At 42.5% G+C, this 18,072-nt stretch overlaps 1 protein-coding gene across 1 annotated transcript in view; it reads right to left on the reverse strand.

Annotated features, from left to right (window-relative positions):
- The window catches only part of ANKRD44 (ankyrin repeat domain 44), a 350,654-nt gene extending 341,003 nt beyond the window's left edge, over positions 1 to 9,651 (reverse strand). The window contains exon 1 of the mRNA XM_089692691.1: positions 9,463 to 9,651. Within this exon, the coding sequence (XP_089548817.1) occupies positions 9,463 to 9,489 (27 nt within the window). The 5' untranslated portion in view covers positions 9,490 to 9,651. The remainder of the gene's footprint in view (positions 1 to 9,462) is intronic.
- Positions 9,652 to 18,072: the final 8,421 nt, after the last annotated feature.

The raw sequence follows: 18,072 nt of genomic DNA on the forward strand, positions 1-18,072 counted from the left end.
CTCTTGGCCTACCTGTAATCACATGGATACCAAATCCCAATAAGGTGCAAAGGGCAGATAGAGTTAATCCATGACATCTGCAATAACATCATAAACAGTTCAGTTTCACAGTATTTTGGAAGGACATATGCACTATTGCCAATACACATCTGTCCAAACTCCAGACTATTTATTGTGCTAGGTTAGATGTCTGTCAATGTCATTGATTAATTGCTTCCCCACTGCTCTATAGCAGAAGTACTGCTACAGGGCAGCAGGGGTGTGCAAATATACGTGTGTACGTGTGTGTGTGTACGTGATTTGCATTTCCGGGTAGGGGGCGCGCACACTGCCGCCCTGCCATTGGAGGCTGCAGATGTAAACAACACAGGTCTCTCTCCTGCCAGAAGGAACATGCTGCTGTGTATTTCTCTGCACAGAACATTATGTGAAGCAGCACACAGTTAACCTTTTGATCGCCCCAGATGTTAACCCCTTCCTGCCCAGTGTCATTTTTTTTTTTTTTAGCACTGATCACTGTATTAGTGTCACTAGGGATGTCATTGGTAGTTAGTCAGTTACCACCCAGTGTCAGAATGCCTGCAATAAGTTGCTGATCGCCACCATTACTAGTATAAAAAATAAATAAATAAAAATGCCAGTATATATACAGCCATTTGTAGACGCTATAACTTTCATTTAAACCAAGTAATTTACATGTATTGGGATTTTTTTTTTAGCAAAGACGTAGCAGAATAAATTTTGGCCTAAATTTATGAGGAAATTTGATTTTTAAACATTTTTTACTAGATATGTTTTATAGCAAAATGTCAAAAATATTGGGTTTTATTTCAAAATTGTTTTTTTTTTTTGTTTTAGCGGAAAAAATAAAATACGCAGAGGTGATCAAATACCACCGAATCCACTCTATTTGTGGAAAAAAAAGGACATCAATTTTATTTATGTACAGCGTTCCATGGCAGTTGTCAGTTAAAGTAACGCAGAGCCATATCACAAGAAATGGTCTGGTCAGCAAGGGGGGTAAATCTTCTGGAGGGCAGGTGGTTAACTCCCTCTGCTTTTGATTGTTTTATTTTTAATAGATGATTTCTGGTTGGATGACATATGGTTAATTGACATGAAGTATTATATCTTCCATTCCTTTTCTTGGCAATTGCAGCTCCTAGTGGATAACTGCCTGTTCCATGTACTTTATTAGAATTAGATTTCTCATTCACAAGTATTGCACTTCTAGGATGATGTTCGTGTGAATAACCCTATACGAGGGATAAACAAGCTTGGCACTCGGGTTGTGATAAAACTACCTCCATGTCTTTGGGAATTATGCTTGTGGCTGTAAGAGTCTTGCTATTTAGTTTTACTGGAGATATGCCGTTAGTGGTATCTTTGCTCACCATTTGTTTTTTTTATATATCATTAAAGTTTTGAGTGATGACACCTGCCCTGACTGTGACATGCATGTCTCCACATCTTTGAAAATATTCTTCATGGCACTTCCAATTTACTTCTTTCTTTCTATCTGTCTATAGATGTAGCCAGGTTCCAGCTATATCATTACTGTATGCTTTTCAGGGACATTTACAGGTGAGACTATGATTAATCCTTTTTCCCCTAGGGTCCAGTACTGGGACTGCTACATCACTTCATGTTAGCAGAGTGGATCCAGTTCATCTGACAGCAGAGGATCTTGGGGCCTGTGGTCCTATAGCCAATACATCCTGTATTTCTGAACTACAACTCCAGAGAGCTGGGAAACGAGAAGGTTGCTGGCAGAGAAGATATATTCTACAGCAAGGAACTGGTTTACTCTCTTGGTGCGGGATTCAGAGCTGAACACAGGGGCACTGCCATTCTCCTCCAGAGACTGACTGTTTCCCTACAGCAGTGATGCCATTCACACTGGGATCACATCAGCTTCTCTGCACTAGGACTGTCACTATCCGGTCTTCACACAGACATCTCTGCATGCTGCACTGACAGGCCGTCAAGTGGGAACGCTGTACATCCCTGGAAACAGCGAAGAGCCTAAGTAAGAACTCTTGTTCCTAGGAGTCCATGCTATCCAGGGGGATGGGTGAGTGGGCGGATGACCATCCTCTTTCTGTCACTACTCTAGAGACACTGCATTCAGACCTCTCTACACCTCAGTAGCAGGAGAACTTTGCTTTGAGCAATACCACAGCCTGTTTAACTTAATTCAATTACCAGTATTCACTACTGTTTATGGGCTGCACCATTGCTAGCAGAAGAAAACGGACCCCACCATATCAGAAACTTTAAACATTAGGAAAACAACAACTGGACTCAAGTTGCAATCTCTAGCTAAAGGGACATCTTCTCTTATAAGGCCATTATAATTCTAATTAGGAAACTTTTATCGATTTATGTTGAAGCATATACTTACATCATTCTCTGCATCTGCCATTGTGGCACCAGTGGCCAAGAGGGAGCTGACGATTCAACAAGCCTTTTTTTCCCCCCTTACTGCTGGTGGTGTGGTTTAATAGTTTAAGCTTACTCCTCAAGACTGTATAATTTGTTAAATGTTGTTAACTGATTATTCCTATTTTGCCAGTGTTCAATTTCTATGTGTTATCTGGGGCTGTATATCCCATTATTCTTGTGGTCTACTCTTTTAAACAAGACTACTATAGAGGTGTAAGTAAAAAATTGTGTCTCTTGTTGAAATATGACTGAACCCAAAGTATCAGCAGTGTCGGGGAGGCTTGCAAGGTCAGGAACATTTGTTTAGCTCATTATATGAAAGAAAGGTGAATATTATAACTTAGATTACAAAATCTTCAGTTTTACTCAAATTAGTTGATGCAAAAATGAATACACACCAAAACAAAAACTACTACATCTAGTATTTTGTATGACCTCCATGATTTGTAAGGACAGCACCAAGTCTTCTAGGCATGGAATGAACACGTTGGCGACATATTGCAACATCTATCTTTTTCCATTCTTCACCATCGACCTCTTTTAGAGCCAGGATGCTGGATGGAGAGTGATGCTCAACTTGTCTCTTCAGAATTCCCCATAGGTGTTTGATTGGGTTCAGATCAGGAGACATACTTGGCCAGTGAATCACTTTCACCCTGTTCTTCAGAAATGCAACAGTGGCCTTAGATGTGTGTTTTGGATCATTGTCATGTTGGAAAAGTGCACGACGACAAAGGGCACGGAGTGATGGTAGCATCTTCTCTTTCAATGTAGAGCAGTACATCTGTGAATGCATGATACCATCAATGAAATGCAGCTCCATGTCACCAGCAGCACTCATGTAGCCCCACAGAAGAACTCTGCCACCACCATGTGTCACTGTAGGTACCATGCATTTTTCTTTGTACTCCACACCTTTGCAACGCCATACAGTTTTGAAGCCATCAGTTCCAAAAACATTTATCTTGGTCTCAACACTCCACAGTACAGAGTCCCAGTAGTCTTCATTTTTCACGATGGGCTCTGGCAAATTCTAGGCGGGCTTTTTTGTGCATGGGCTTTAGGAGAGGCTTCTTCCATGGACGACACCCATACATGCCATTCCTTTGCAGTGTACACCATATTGTGTCACAGGAAACAATCAACCCAGTTTGGCTTTCTACCTCTTTAGCTAACTGCAGTGATTTCTTCAACCCTTCTCATCAGAAGACACTCCTGTTCAGGTGTTAACTTTCGTGGATGGCCTGGATGTCTGTGTAAGATGGCTGCAGTTCCATCTTTGTTAAATTTTTGTATCACTTTTGCTACAGTATTCTGACTGATAAGTGAAGCTTTGCTGATCTTCTTGTAGCCTTCACCTTTCTTGTGTAAAGAAATTATGTTCTCAGTCTTGTGACATTTCTCTTCAATGTGGTGGCATTGCTGACAGCATGAAATGGGAAGAGGTTTTCTTTTATAATCAACTGTTTGCTGGACACCTGTTTAATGAATAATTAGACTCATCTGTAGTTGAATTATTGTCAATTAGGATTTTGTCTAAAATCTAGCTTTGCTCCTAAGACTTTCATTGGGGTATATTCATTTTTGCAACATGGGCTTCAATGAATTTGTTAGGAAATTACTTTTTTGTGTGTGCAAAGTAACAAATCTTGTTTGCAATCAATGGGCCGCATTTTTGAGAGTATTTTGTAGTATAGTGTCCCATAAAAATGTTGATTCTGAAAGAAAAGAAAAGGTTTTCTGACAAATCTGCTGGGGTGTACTCATTTATGCTGAGTATATATATATATATATATATATATATATATATATATATATATATATACATACATACACTTCAACTTTCCTCTTGAGTTGTGGTAAGCAGGGGTGGACTGACCATTTGGAAACTCGGGCACTGCCCGAGGGCCCAGGGTCAGTAGGGGGCCCCATGAGATGCCCCTGGTACCTTTTTCATAGGCTTTTTTGAGTTTGGGCAAGGACTCAGGGGCCCCATGATCCCCTATTACCCGGGGACCCCATGAGTTGTCAGTCTGCCCCTTGTGGTAAGCAGGGGTGGACTGACCATTTGGAAACTCGGGCACTGCCCGAGGGCCCGGGGTCAGTAGGGGGCCCATGAGATGCCCCTGGTACCTTTTTCATAGGCTTTTTTGAGTTTGGGCAAGGACACAGGGGCCACATGATCCCCTATTACCCAGGGACCCCATGAGTTGTCAGTCTGCCCCTGGTGGTAAGTATAGATGCTCATGTATGTGCATACAATCTGTACAGCAGACTCTTTTGGTCCTTCCCTGTCAGTAACTGCCAAATGTGTATGGATTTACTCAACTTTCCCATGCACTGGTTACCCACTCCGACATACGAAATGGGAATTTCCATTGGCATTTGTATGTAATTATCGCTCAGTTGTTTACCCCAACAATCTTGACGTTTGGCAAAGGTGCTGAACAAACAGATTAGGTCTTATGTGCGTGCGTGTTAGTTAAGTTAAATGCTAAACTTCTCAAGGTCATGTGGCAGTGCGTTATCCTGCCACGGTGGAAATCATGATGGAGACCCAGGATTCTCAACCATACAGGTTGAGGGGCTCCAGGCAGTTCTCATAATACAGAGGAAACTGGCTTATCAGTTTCCTCTTTGTTTTGTAAAGCCTGTTTTGGGACCTGTAGCCTGGAGATTTCTAAGAGATTTGGGAAGGATGAAATCTCCAATCCTGGGCCCATATTTTGAGAACAGCCAGCACGATGATTGCACAGGTGTGTGCAGGCCTTTTTGTGGAGGCCAGGCCATGATTCTGGGCTCCACCCCGACAGACAGGAGTCAGGAGGACTCCTCTTCGGCAGACAGGAGGTCTCTGCCTTGGAGTCAGGTGGGCTTCACCTAGTAGAGGTGGAAGCCAGACAAGCTGTGTGCTATTGGCTAGCTGTGTGCGGGAAAGTCATTTTTGGATAGAGTCTGCAGGAGACAGACGGAAATCGGTGTACAAGCGGGAAGGCTGACATTTGTTACATTTGTGTGATGGTGGATACCCCTGCGTGGAAGCATTTTGGTTATTGAACTCTTTCCTTTAAATAAAATTGGGCAAAAAGGCCCTTAAAAAGAAGCGAGTTGCTGTGTGCTTTGAAGAAGCTCTACCATTTTGAAGCGAGTTCTCACAGTCATACCTAAATTAAGCTGGGTTGGATTTTATACGTATGATCACTTTGAGAGTGCTGGAGAAGTGTGGTTGTTATATGTTTTTTATCACGAAGTTCTAATTTATTTTGGATCAGCTTAGGAAGAATAAATACTTCTGTCAAATTTGTGTTACTGTCCTTGACCCCATTGGGAAGACTATCTCTTTTCATGTCCCTCTGCAGCAGGACAAGAAATAAGCTGTTGTCACTGGGACACAAACAGTTCTAATAATATAACAGAGGTTCTAACCCTTTCCTAATAGTAAAGAAGTGCCTTGCTGCAGTCTGTATCCCCAATTTAGAGATATTCCATCACCTGTGTCTGTGTACCCACTAAGGATACATATGGCAGACAAAACCTGACAGGATGTCATCCTTCCCCCAGTATCTTCAAAACTAAAACAAAAACAGTTTTGACTGGAGTTGTGATGTCATGCTTTAAATCATATCTATGGTCAAAATATAAAATCATATATGCGCAAAGCCTTCCCTCTGAACTATAGAGGTGAGAGAAGGAGTTTCAGAGGGCAAAGTCAGCAGGAAACAAGGTATCATGGGATATGTAGTCCTTAGGAATGGAAAGTAAACAGCAGAGGAAAAGTTGCAAAGCATGTAGGGAATAAGGACATTGTGGAAAGAGATGGCCAGCAGACAGGCAGACTTCACAACATGAAAGATTTTTCAAGTTAATGTATATTGGATTGTCAAATATAACTATTCTTTGTATTGCTATTAAAATGCTGATGTTATAAAATGAGAGTGAATGCTGTGCCCGTAGATTTCCTTTACATTTTTCCATTTTAGATGTATATGTTTTAGGATAATATGTTTTTAATTGGTTCTGTTGTTTCCTACAATTAATAATACAAAATCTCAAGAAACATATATATGATTTCTCTGAAACCTGCTAAATAAAAACCTTTACTGTTCTGACCCCAAAAAACTCAGCCAGGAATTAAATGTTACAACAATTATATTTCTCATTTCACGTACGTGGGAAGCTAGTTTTGGCAGTGACAAAGATCAACATTAAGCCTGGGTTCACTATGATGCGGAGCCGGTTTCTGTGCAAATTCCGCACCGCATCATAATGACTCCCCATTCATGCGAACCACTGCATGTGTGCATGTTAAGTTAACAAGCCCTCGAAATCAGTTCGCAAACACGGTGCAATCCGATTCTAGTGCGGACAAATAAAAGGGTCCTGCACCTTTTTGGTGTGGATGCGGTGTGATTTGAGCCATACAAAATATATGGCTCAAATTGCACCGCTCAAAATTAGCAGGTGATTTGCACAGGAATGCATTGCGGTTCCTGTGCGAATCACATGCGATATGCCGCACCGCAGAAGTGTGAACCCAGGCTTAGTCAGTAAGGTCCACTTTGGTGGTGATCAGGGCTGAATTTATACTCTGTGTTCCTCTAGGCCAGGGGTGGGCAAACTTTTTGACTTGAGGGCCGCAATGGGTTCATATATTGGACCCGGGGGCCGGACCAAGAGTAGATGAATGATGTGTATGTGTCATCCATAGTAAGTATAGTAATATTCCCCCATAGTAAGCATAGTAATTAATCCCCCATATAGTAATTCATCCCCCATAGTAATTCATCCCCCATAGTAATTCATCCCCCATATAGTAATTCATCCCCCATATAGTAATTCATCCCCCATAGTAATTCATCCCCCATATAGTAATTCATCCCCCATATAGTAATTCATCCCCCATAGTAATTCATCCCCCATATAGTAATTCATCCCCCATATAGTAATTCATCCCCCATAGTAATTCATCCCCCCTATAGTAATTCATCCCCCCTATAGTAATTTATCCCCCCTATAGTAATTCATTCCCCATATTAATTCATCCCCCATATTAAGTCCCCAAGTCCCCCCTGTGTCAATTCACTTACCTTTGCTCCGCGCGTTCCTCTCGCCGTGTTCCCGCGCCGTTCCGGTGTAGTATGAAAATCTGTCTCCTATGAGGATCTGTCCCCCATGACGTATCTGCGCATGTGCCAGTTTCAAGCATTAGCAGCCGATCGGCGATCTCCGGCACATGCGCAGATACGTCGAGGGGGACAGACCCTCATAGGAGACAGATTTTCATGCTACACCGGTCTTCAGGGCGGACTGTGAGAGGAGCCTAGCGGGAGCCTAGCTCCGCGGGCCGGATTAAAAGGTCCGCCGGGCCGTATACGGCCCGCGGGCCGTAGTTTGCCCATTGCTGCTCTAGGCAAACTGTTTTGTCCTTGGCAGTCACTGGGATCACCAGAATTAGTGTCCCCATTGGAAGTTTCTACCTCTATTCCAGTTCTGGTGACATCTTAAAATTTAGGTTGGTAATAACAGTAAACAGGACAAATAAGTTGATTCTCTCTAACATGGGCACAGACAGCAATAAAAACCTGACAGGTGTCCTAACCCTCTCCACTCTATCCAAAACAAAATCCTTTAGGCTCGGTTCACACTTCCGCGACTTTGGATCTGACTTGTGAGACCCCAAGTCACATGAAATGTGAAATCCCATGTTAGTCAATGAGAGCTGTCTTAATTAGCACTACTGAAGTTGCAGAAAAGGTTCCTGTGTGACTTCAATGCAACCTCTATCCGCCTGTGCCCATAGACTTTAATAGAAGTCACATCCAAGTCGGATACTCATCTATTTTGATGTGATTTGGATCTGACATTACAGGACGATTACCCAGACAACATGGCATGAAAGTCACACATCAAGTTGCATCAATGTCATACTCAAGTTGCCGGGAAATCACCAGGAAGTCGCCTGGCAAAGTTGCACTTTCAAGTTGCAGTAGTGTGAACCGAGCCTTAACTATACTTTATATAAACACTGTCCATGTGCAAATATATACTTATAAATTTCCACCTGCATCTTCTAGTGATAAGCAGAGGCCATGCTTTTTTTAGTTTATTATCTCCTTTTACTCATTTTCTTTTCATCTTTACAAAAAGATAAACATACATCTTATCTCAACAACTACAGTACATATCGTCCCAACATCTTCTCTCTCCCCCCACATCCCAAAAGAAAAAAAAAGGAAGGGTAATTGTTCCCTCATGTCCATATCCCTTATACACATTTCTATAGTCACACTGCTCCCTCCATGTAATAAGTGTTTCTCCTCTTCACCTCCTTACTAACTACTTGCTGCACCCAACTTGTCATTACGTCTGCAGAATGGTGGAAGTAGCTACATGTCAGTATGCCAGATAAAACTGTATGTACAGTGCTGGATGGGACTGTTCTCTATTTAGCATATCTCTATAGTAACATTTACTAAGTACAGTTGTATCCTTTTCTTTACTAATTTTACTTTAGGTTTGCTATATTCACAGCATAAAAATGGCAAATGTCATCATGGTTTTCTACAAAAAAAAAAAAGCCACAAAAACCTCCAGTGCTAAATTAAAGGCTAAGCCCTTCAAATCGAATATTTTAGTTCTGGGTGGGGGTTGGTATGTTCCATCACTCGTCAGTTTTAATATCAATAGGGGACACAGCAACAAGAAGCCCCCCCATCCCCGAGATCTTTGCTCTGCCCTTTCTTGTTAGAGTTCCTTGTTGGAGTCTCTTTTCTTCTGCTGCATTTTACATAAGAAAAATATATAAGAATACATCCTCGCTATGATCACCGGACTATCATGCTGGATGTGGGTGAAACATGAATTTTGGGGAGAAAAGAAGCCAAAAAGGTTAGTAGGATACAACCAGCACTTTTCTGATCATTTCTACAGAGAGTATGACTATAATTGCCTCTAGTCCCTGTTGTAATTTCAAAACTGTGAACACAATCTGTGGGCTTTAATAATGAATCTTCTTACCTGGTCTGTAAGTTTCACTGCAGCCATTCTTGCAGAAAATGGGCTGCTTGCATGTAAAACTTTTTCAGAAAGCGGAATCCAGCATTAAGAGGTTTACCAAAAAGTCTTCAAGTGACAAACACAGCTCACAACCGTCTGTCACTGCCCTTTCTTAATCTCTGCTTTTCTGCCAAGATTGCAGAACTACAGACACAGGAAGTGTACAATACACAGACCCGTTGCTTCTGACATCATCACATACAAGGCAAATTTCTACAGTATTCTTCTGTCTTCAATGTCTTCAAGAAGCCCTATTGCCATCTGGTGGTAGAGGAACAAAATGTGTAGCAGAGTTCTTACTTTTGAATCGACTGAAATGACCTGACACACAACATGGGCGCCAGAGAACATTAATGAATCTCTTAGGCTCCATTTACACTATCACTCCTGCCTTTACCTTTTTTAGGCATCATTCATACAGGTGTGTGTGAACAGCCGCAGGCAGATTTGTACCCAGTACAAATCAATGGCAAGAGATGCCACTGTTCAGATGATCCATTACATGCAATTAGGGACTCTGATACATGCTGGACCAGGGGCGGACTGACAACTCATGGGGCCCCCAGGCAATAGGGGATAATGGGGCCCCTGTGTCCTTGCCCAAACTCGAAAAAGTCTATGAAAAAGGTACCAGGGGCATCTCATGGGGCCCCCTACTGACCCCGGGCCCTCGGGCAGTGCCCAAGTTTCCAAATGGTCAGTCCGCCCCTGTGCTGGACATAGACAGTCTGTGCCCAAGAATGACACTTCTGGCTGCATACAAACTGGCTGAAGTTAATTGTCCAGTTTGTATGCAGTAAAAGAACAGAGTGCTGCTGTGTTCACAGGTAGTTGTTAGCCACATGTGAACACAGCATCCTATCCACCTTCATTCCTCCATCTGATTGAGGCCTTAGGGCTCATGTACACTGCAGCTGATAAACTCACGTTCAGGAGCTTTTCTGCATTTTTTTTAGCAGCCCCTGAACTCTCCCTAATGTTTTCGTATGTGTCCATGTACACTATGTATTTTACAGTCGTTTACATGCAGTTGAGTTTACAGTCGTTTTTTGAACGCACCAAACTTGCGTTCAAGAGTGGATTTTATCAGCGTTTCAAACGCCAAATGCTTGTAAACGCAGCTAACCGCGTTTATAAGCGTTTTTTAACTGTTCCATATCCAGATACCGGCCAGAGCCTTTTTTCATCATCAGAAATGCATGCAAAGCGTTTTCCATGTATTCAAATGGACCTAGCACACCAGCGCAGTCAGTTCCAGGTTTTGCGTGAAGGAAAAAATGGTAGAACGTACTGCATTATGCTCATGATGGGATCCATAGTGAATACAACCAGAAAAAATATGTCATTTCAACACATACTGCTCTCTCTGCTTCTGCTCTATTTCTCTTGAAATGTCTGAAATAGTTAATTTTTTACTGGGTTTTTTTTCAGTGCATTCTGGGCATTTTGGAAGGTCTCCTGAGGTTTAAAAAAAAGCTTCTAAACGCAAATGCTCATAAAACGCGGTATGCGAATGAGGCTAAAGAGACGTTTTTTTAACCTAAGTTTTCCAGCAGTCATTTTGCATTGTTCAGAAGTGTTTTCCAAACGTCCTGTGTACATGGAGCTTTAACCACTAGCCTACAGGGCACTTATACCCCCTTCCTGCCCAGGCCAATTTCCAGCTTTCAGCGCTGTTGCACTTTGAATTGCGCGGTCAAATAACACTGTACCCATATGAAATTTTTATCATTTTTTTGTGACAAATAGAGCTTTATTTTGGTGGTATTTAATCACCTCGGGGTTTTTTATTTTTTCTTAAGCAAATCAAAAACCACTGAAAATTTTGAAAAAAAAAAGTTTTTTCTTAGTTTTTGTTATAAAATTTTGTAAATAAGTGATTTTTCTCCTTCACTGATGTGCGCTAATGAGGCTGCACTGATGGGCACTGATAGGCTGCACTGATGGACACTGATAGGCACTGATGAGGAGGCACTGGTAGGTGGCACTGATGGGCATTGACAGGCATCACTGATGGACTCTGATAGGCACTGATACATGGCACTGATAGGTGGCACTGACTGGCACTAATAGGCAGCACTGACGGGCACTGTTAGGCAGCACTGACAGGCGGCACTGATGCGCACTGATAGGCGGCACTGACTGGCACTGAAAGGTGGAACTGATTGGCAGCACTGATAGGTGGCACTGATGGGTGACACTGAAAGGCAGCTCAGATGGGCACTGATATGTGGCATTGATGTGCACTGGTAGGCACTGATATGTGGCACTGATGAGCACTGACATAAGGCACTGATGGACACTGACAGGTGGCACTGCTGGGGCTACACTGATCATCAGGGCACACTGATCATCAGTGCCTTGATGATCAGTGTACATGTCCCCTCCGCGGAAAGCCGATTACCGGCTCTCCTCTCAAGCTGTCAGCATGACAGCTCGAGAGGAGAGAAATGCCGATATCCGGCATTTCCCTGCTTACATGTGGTCAGCTGTGATTGGACACAGCTGATTACATGACCGAGCCGACATCTTCGGCTCTTTCCGTGATTGGTGATCTGCTGTGTCTGAGGGACACAGCGCACCGCCAATCGCCACGCTGCGCGCTCCCTGAGCCGCGCATGCGCATTGAGAATGGGAGGATGTCATATGACGTCATCCCAGAACGAGAGAACCACCTTGCGCCCATCATATTAATATATGGCGGGTGGGAGGTGGGTAAACATGGAAGAAATAATCTGGGAAGGATATACTAACTTTATGCTTCCCAGATTACAGGTGAAACTTGAAAAATTAGAATATCGTGCAAAAGTTCATTTATTTCAGTAATGCAACTTAAAAGGTGAAACTAATATATGAGATAGACTCATTACATGCAAAGCAAGATAGTTCAAGCCGTGATTTGTCATAATTGTGATGGTTATGGCTTACAGCTCATGAAAACCCCAAATCCACAATCTCAGAAAATTAGAATATTGTGAAAAGGTGCAATATTCTAGGCTCAAAGTGTCCCACTCTAATCAGCTAATTAGGCCATACCACCTGCAAAGGGTTCCTGAGCCTTTAAATGGTCTCTCAGTCTGGTTCAGTAGGAATCCTTCTGATGATGTGTAAGGACACAATACGCATCAGGGAAGTGCCCATCACTGCTCTCTATGTACATGTACTACCAGGCCAGCTTTCTCATGGCGGCCGAGCTACCTATGTAAGTTGTCTTTCATTTATTACTGTTATTACCCCTGAATAAACAATATTACACTATTGGAGGCCTTCTCTGCTGGCTCTTTATTCTCTTGGGAGCCTGTGTCTTGAAGGTACTTTGCTGAGACTGGGAGCTGTGTTTAACAACACCCCCTCTGGTGGCTGTGGCTGACATCTCTGGATCCAGGACACCTCTCTCAGATGGATGACATCTAGTGGCTACCATACAGATGACACCACTTTGTTCCATTATCACATATCTAGAGTACCAGGAGCTGGTCTTAAATGCTCCATGCGCATCCTTTTGCACTATCTGGTTAGTGCAATATTTTGTCTTTCTCTATCACCATCGAAGCCACAAGACCATGATATAATTTTTATGAAGAATATGTGCACGCATCACTGCTATCATCTCAGCCTATAGAGACTATTGCACTTTATTGATATTACTTTTTTAAGGTTTATTACCTATATTTATCATTACCTAAGACATTGATGTATTGGATCCTTACCAGGAATTGTTTTGGTTTTTGATCATTTTATGTCGTATTCCTCTTGTCAAGCTGCTCCTAAACAACAATGTCAGAAGCGTCTTACCTGGGCTAAAGAAAAACAGACCTGGTCTGTTGCTCAGTGGCCCAAAGTCCTCTTTTCTGATGAGAGCAACTTTTGCTTCTCATTTGGAAACCAAGGACCCAGAGTATGGAGGAAGAATGGAGAGGCACGCACTGCAAGATGCTTGAAGTCCAGTGTGAAGTTTCCACAGTCTGTGTTGATTTGGGGAGCCATGTCATCTACTGGCGTTGGTCCACTGTGCTACATTAAGTCCAGGGTCAACCAGGAGATTTTGGAGTACTTCATGCTTCCTTCCGAAGACGAGCTTTATGGGGATTCTGACTTCATTTTCCAGCAGGACTTGGCACCTGCCAAAAGCACCAAAACCTGGTTCAATGACCATGGGATTACTGTGCTTGATTGGCCACCAAACTCGCCTGACCTGAACCCCATAGAGAATCTATAGGGCATTGCCAAGAGAAAGATGAGAGACATGAGACCGAACAATGCAGAAGAGCTGAAGGCCGCTATTGAAGCATCCTGATCTTCCATAACACCTCAGCAGTGCCACAGGCTGATAGCTTCCATGCCACACTGCATTAAGGCAGTAATTGCTGCAAAAGGGGCCCAAACTAAATAATGAGTACATATGCATGCTTATGCTTTTCAGAGGTCCAATATTGTTCTATGTATAATCCTTGTTTTATTGATTGCATGTAATATTCTAATTTTCTGAGAGTGTGGATTTGTGGTTTTCACGAGCTGTAAACCATAATCATCACAATTATGACAAATCACAGCTTGAACTATCTTGCTTTGCATGTAATGAGTCTCTCATATATTAGTTTCTCCTTTTAAGTTGCATTACTGAAATAAATTAATTTTTGCACTATATTCTAATTTTTCGAGTTTCACCTGTACATTCATTTGTGTTTGAATGTACTTGCCCTTACCTGAGTTTTCCAGTGTTTATGTGTTGTGACAGTGCTAGGCCCTGCCACTGTGAGTACAGGCAGAAGACACATGGGGGTTTATTTACTAAAGCTGGAGAGTCCAAAATCAGACTCCCTTCTGCATAGAAACCAATCAGCTTCTAACCTCAGCTTGTTCAATGAACCTTTGGCAATGAAACCTGGAAGCGGATTGGTTTCTATGCAGAAGGGAGTCTGATTTTGGACTCTCCAGCTTTAGTAAATAAACCCCATGGGGTTCTCAAATACACAGCTTGAGGGGGCTCTGGAGTGTTGTGTGTGAGCAGAGAAGACTGGGTTTTCAGTGTTCTCTGTAATCCTGGATCAGGGTCTGGAGTCTACAAAGAGTCTTGGATGGGATGAAACCTTCATTCCTACGTCCCGGTCTTACTGAAGACCTGTGTGTGTGCAGGCTCGTTATAAGCAAGGCCTGGCCATAGTTCAGGGCTCCCTTCAAGAGACAGGTGTGTGCTCCATCCAGGAGTCAGGCATACCCCTGTTGGGGAACAAGTGTGGGCTCTTGTTAGGAGTGCCCCACTCAAGAGACAACACTCCATGCTGGAGAAGGGATTCCTTAACCACAGGACTGAGAGACTTGAGGCAGGTGAGTCTTGGAGACTGGCAAAGCTGAGACGATTAGGTGAGTCCAGGGGACTGGAGGTCTTGAAGAAGTGAAAGATCCCACGATGCTAAGAGATCCCTTCTGACGCAGAAGCAGAGGCTTATCAGGTCTGTCCCCAATTTTCCACAACAGGATCTGTGTGGTGTTCCCACTAGTCCCCAGTTCAAATAAAGCCATTCCTTACACCATCAGGGGTGAAAGGTACAGGCAAGGAAATAAATGCAGACAGCCACAGAAATAAATCTTCAGAGAAACTCTACAGATGCATCCATCACTTAGCACACAACTGAGGGTGGGCTGGGAGGGGTTATGCTTGGGCAGGGAAGTCTGCTTTTTTTGGCCAGTGTCTACTTACTTTTAGGCAGCTTAAGTAGTGATGAAAAATAACCTTGTGATGTACATTTAAGGGAGTTTTGATCTCTCCTCCAGGCAGAATTGTTTGATCAGGTGTTTTCATGTCTTCAGAAATAGGATAAGTGGACCCAGGTCTACCTGGGTTAGGCATTTAAGTTAGAGAGGGTACATCTGGTCATACTTTTTTTGTTACGCCTACTTTCCTTTCTCAAATGGTATTTTTTGGGAATTTGAAAAAGTTAAAAAAAGGAAGTGTACCAACTGTTCAAGCACACAGCTATCAGAAGTCCACACTTACAAAGACCCTTAGAAGAAACAGTAGAACTAAAGTAAACTCAAACTTAAAATTATTTGTTTTGTCATTTTAGGTCTGTGAAATCTTGAAATCATTTGAGGTTGGCAAACCTTCTCATAGCATATCAGGAGTTGAAAATACATTGATGGCATGGCATACACACCACAGCCATTTCTTTTACAGGTTTCTTGACTATACATCAAGAATCGCCCATTTACAGACCTACTAATGGCACCAACACTCACTTTATGGTATCATTTGCACGCTTCAAAATGTGGCATTGAACACTCTGAATGCAATCAAAGCACCTGTCACTAAATAAAATGGTTCGCTTACAGTCCTGTTTTATACATTCTTTGCTTCAAAAAGTGTACCCCATGTCACTTTCATGGTACTTCATAACATCTTCAAAGCCTCCATAGTTTGACAAACGCTTGCTTACATCACCTGCAGCTTTTGAGAGGCTAATATTCAGCTTTAACTTCTTTGTTTTGGAGGTATTACAGGTATGAGATATCCCAGGGTGCACTAAGAAACCAACAAATGAACTGGAACGATGTAATCAGCAGTCACAGTTCATGTGTAGATATTCTTGAACTGTCTGGTGCAGACGTAACATCTGGTGTGCAGCAAGGAGCAGCAGAAAGGTGAGTGAACGTAGTATCCAACCTGGAAACACAATAGCAGAAGGTGAGCAGGGACTGGAGAGGTCTGAGTGGCAGAGGATCATCAGAGCTGGGGGACTGGAGTAGGAGAAACTAGCAGATATGCACAGCAAGGGAGCAATATAGTGGGAGGTGAAAGGAGACCAGAGAGCGTGAAGGATCAGCAGAGCTGAGGGTTACTGAGTAGGGGATTGGCAGGGCTAAGAGTTACTACTGAGTAGCGTATAGCAAAGCTGGGGATACTACGGAGTGGGGCATCAGCAGAGCTGGGAGTACCACTGAGCAGCGGCTCTGCTGGGCCGCTTTAAAACAAAATAGAGAATCAACACCCACAGGGCATTTGCCAAGCTTTATTAAAGCTTCAAAATAGCATGCTGAAGCGGTAGGCACTCTGTGTGTTGAAGTTGAAACAAGTGTAAAAGCCCTAAAAGGAAAAAATATTGAAGTTATGAAGTGCTGCCTTTTTTTTTTTTTTTTTTAAACTGCCAATTGCCTGGCTGTTGTGCAGATTCAGTTGTTTTATTAATTTGATCTGAAACAAGCATGCATAATAGCAATTCTGACTTCATTTTGATGGCATGGCCATACAGACCACATCCATTTCTTTTACATATTTCTTGGCTATACCATACAATAAACCTAGCCCATTTAAAAAGACTTACTAGTGGTAAAACTCGTTTTACCAACTTGCCTACTGGGCCAATTCTGACACTTCTCTCTTGCATGTAAAAATCTATTTTTTTGCTAGAAAATAACTTCAAACCCCCAAACATATTTAAGTAAAAGGTCCTCCAAACATATTTAAGTAAAAGGTCCTAGAGAATAAAATGACGGGTGCTGAAATTTCTCACATTTTAGTTGCAGTGGTTTTTCAAGCGTAAATTTAAAAAAAAAAAAAAAAAAAAAAAAATACACTAACAAATGTTAGTGAACAAAAACAATACCCAATATTTTGATAACATAAAAGATATTATGTTAAGTAAATAGATACCAAGCATGTCACACTTTAAAATTGTGCACACCTGTGAAATGGCTACGAAAGGTTACTGTAAATTATCCATAGGTGAGGCTTTACAGGCTACCAGTTTAGCCACTTCCCGTTCGGCCCATGTACATAAACAGCCGGACGGAAGCAGTGCCGGAGCGGGTGGCCATTTATAAACGTCCTCACGCTCCCCTACCTGTGTGCACTCCCTGGGAACACCGATCGCTGTACAGGACCTCTGTGAGAGGTCCCGATCACATGAACAGTAGTAAGCTGGTTGTCACTTCTGACATCATTGCTTACTACTAGTGAAATCTGTGAATGATCAGAGGTCACATGGTACAAGGCTATTCACAACAGCCTTGTACTATGTGACAAGCTGTGACAACACAATACAGAATTTGTCAGCATCTCTCAGCAGCACAATCAGGATATGGATCAGAATCCATCCATCCTGCACATACAGGGGGGGGTACAGTCGCAGACAGGTGGCATTGTCCTGCGTGAGTGCATTTTCTGCTGGCGTGCAAAACAGCAGTTAAACACAGCTCCGGATAATGCCCTCTCTGCTTTTTCACAGGTAAATGCTGTTGTGTGATATCCATCCTTAACTGTCTCCCTGCTATGCACGGACTTTCTGCAAACGCAGGGTAAATGCTGTTATGTGATCTCCACCTTAAACTGTCTCCTTGCTATGCACTGACTTTCAGCAAAACTCAGGATTAGTCCTATATCTTTTTGTCTGTTTGTGGTGATTGATCACAGATAGGCAAAGGAGGTGAGAATCAATCATCTTTTATGACTTTGGCCTTTGTCTGTTCTGGTTTTGAGCAACCTCCCCCCAAATTCATGTGATCCTTATCAGTTCCTTATTGGGGCGGAGAGGATTTGCTTATTTGATCATCTCCCTGTAAATTTAGACTAGC

The sequence above is a fragment of the Staurois parvus genome, unplaced genomic scaffold (genome assembly GCF_062004578.1).
Source record: "Staurois parvus isolate SC_StPar_1 unplaced genomic scaffold, SC_StPar_1.0 ptg000601l, whole genome shotgun sequence".
NCBI lineage: Eukaryota > Metazoa > Chordata > Amphibia > Anura > Ranidae > Staurois > Staurois parvus.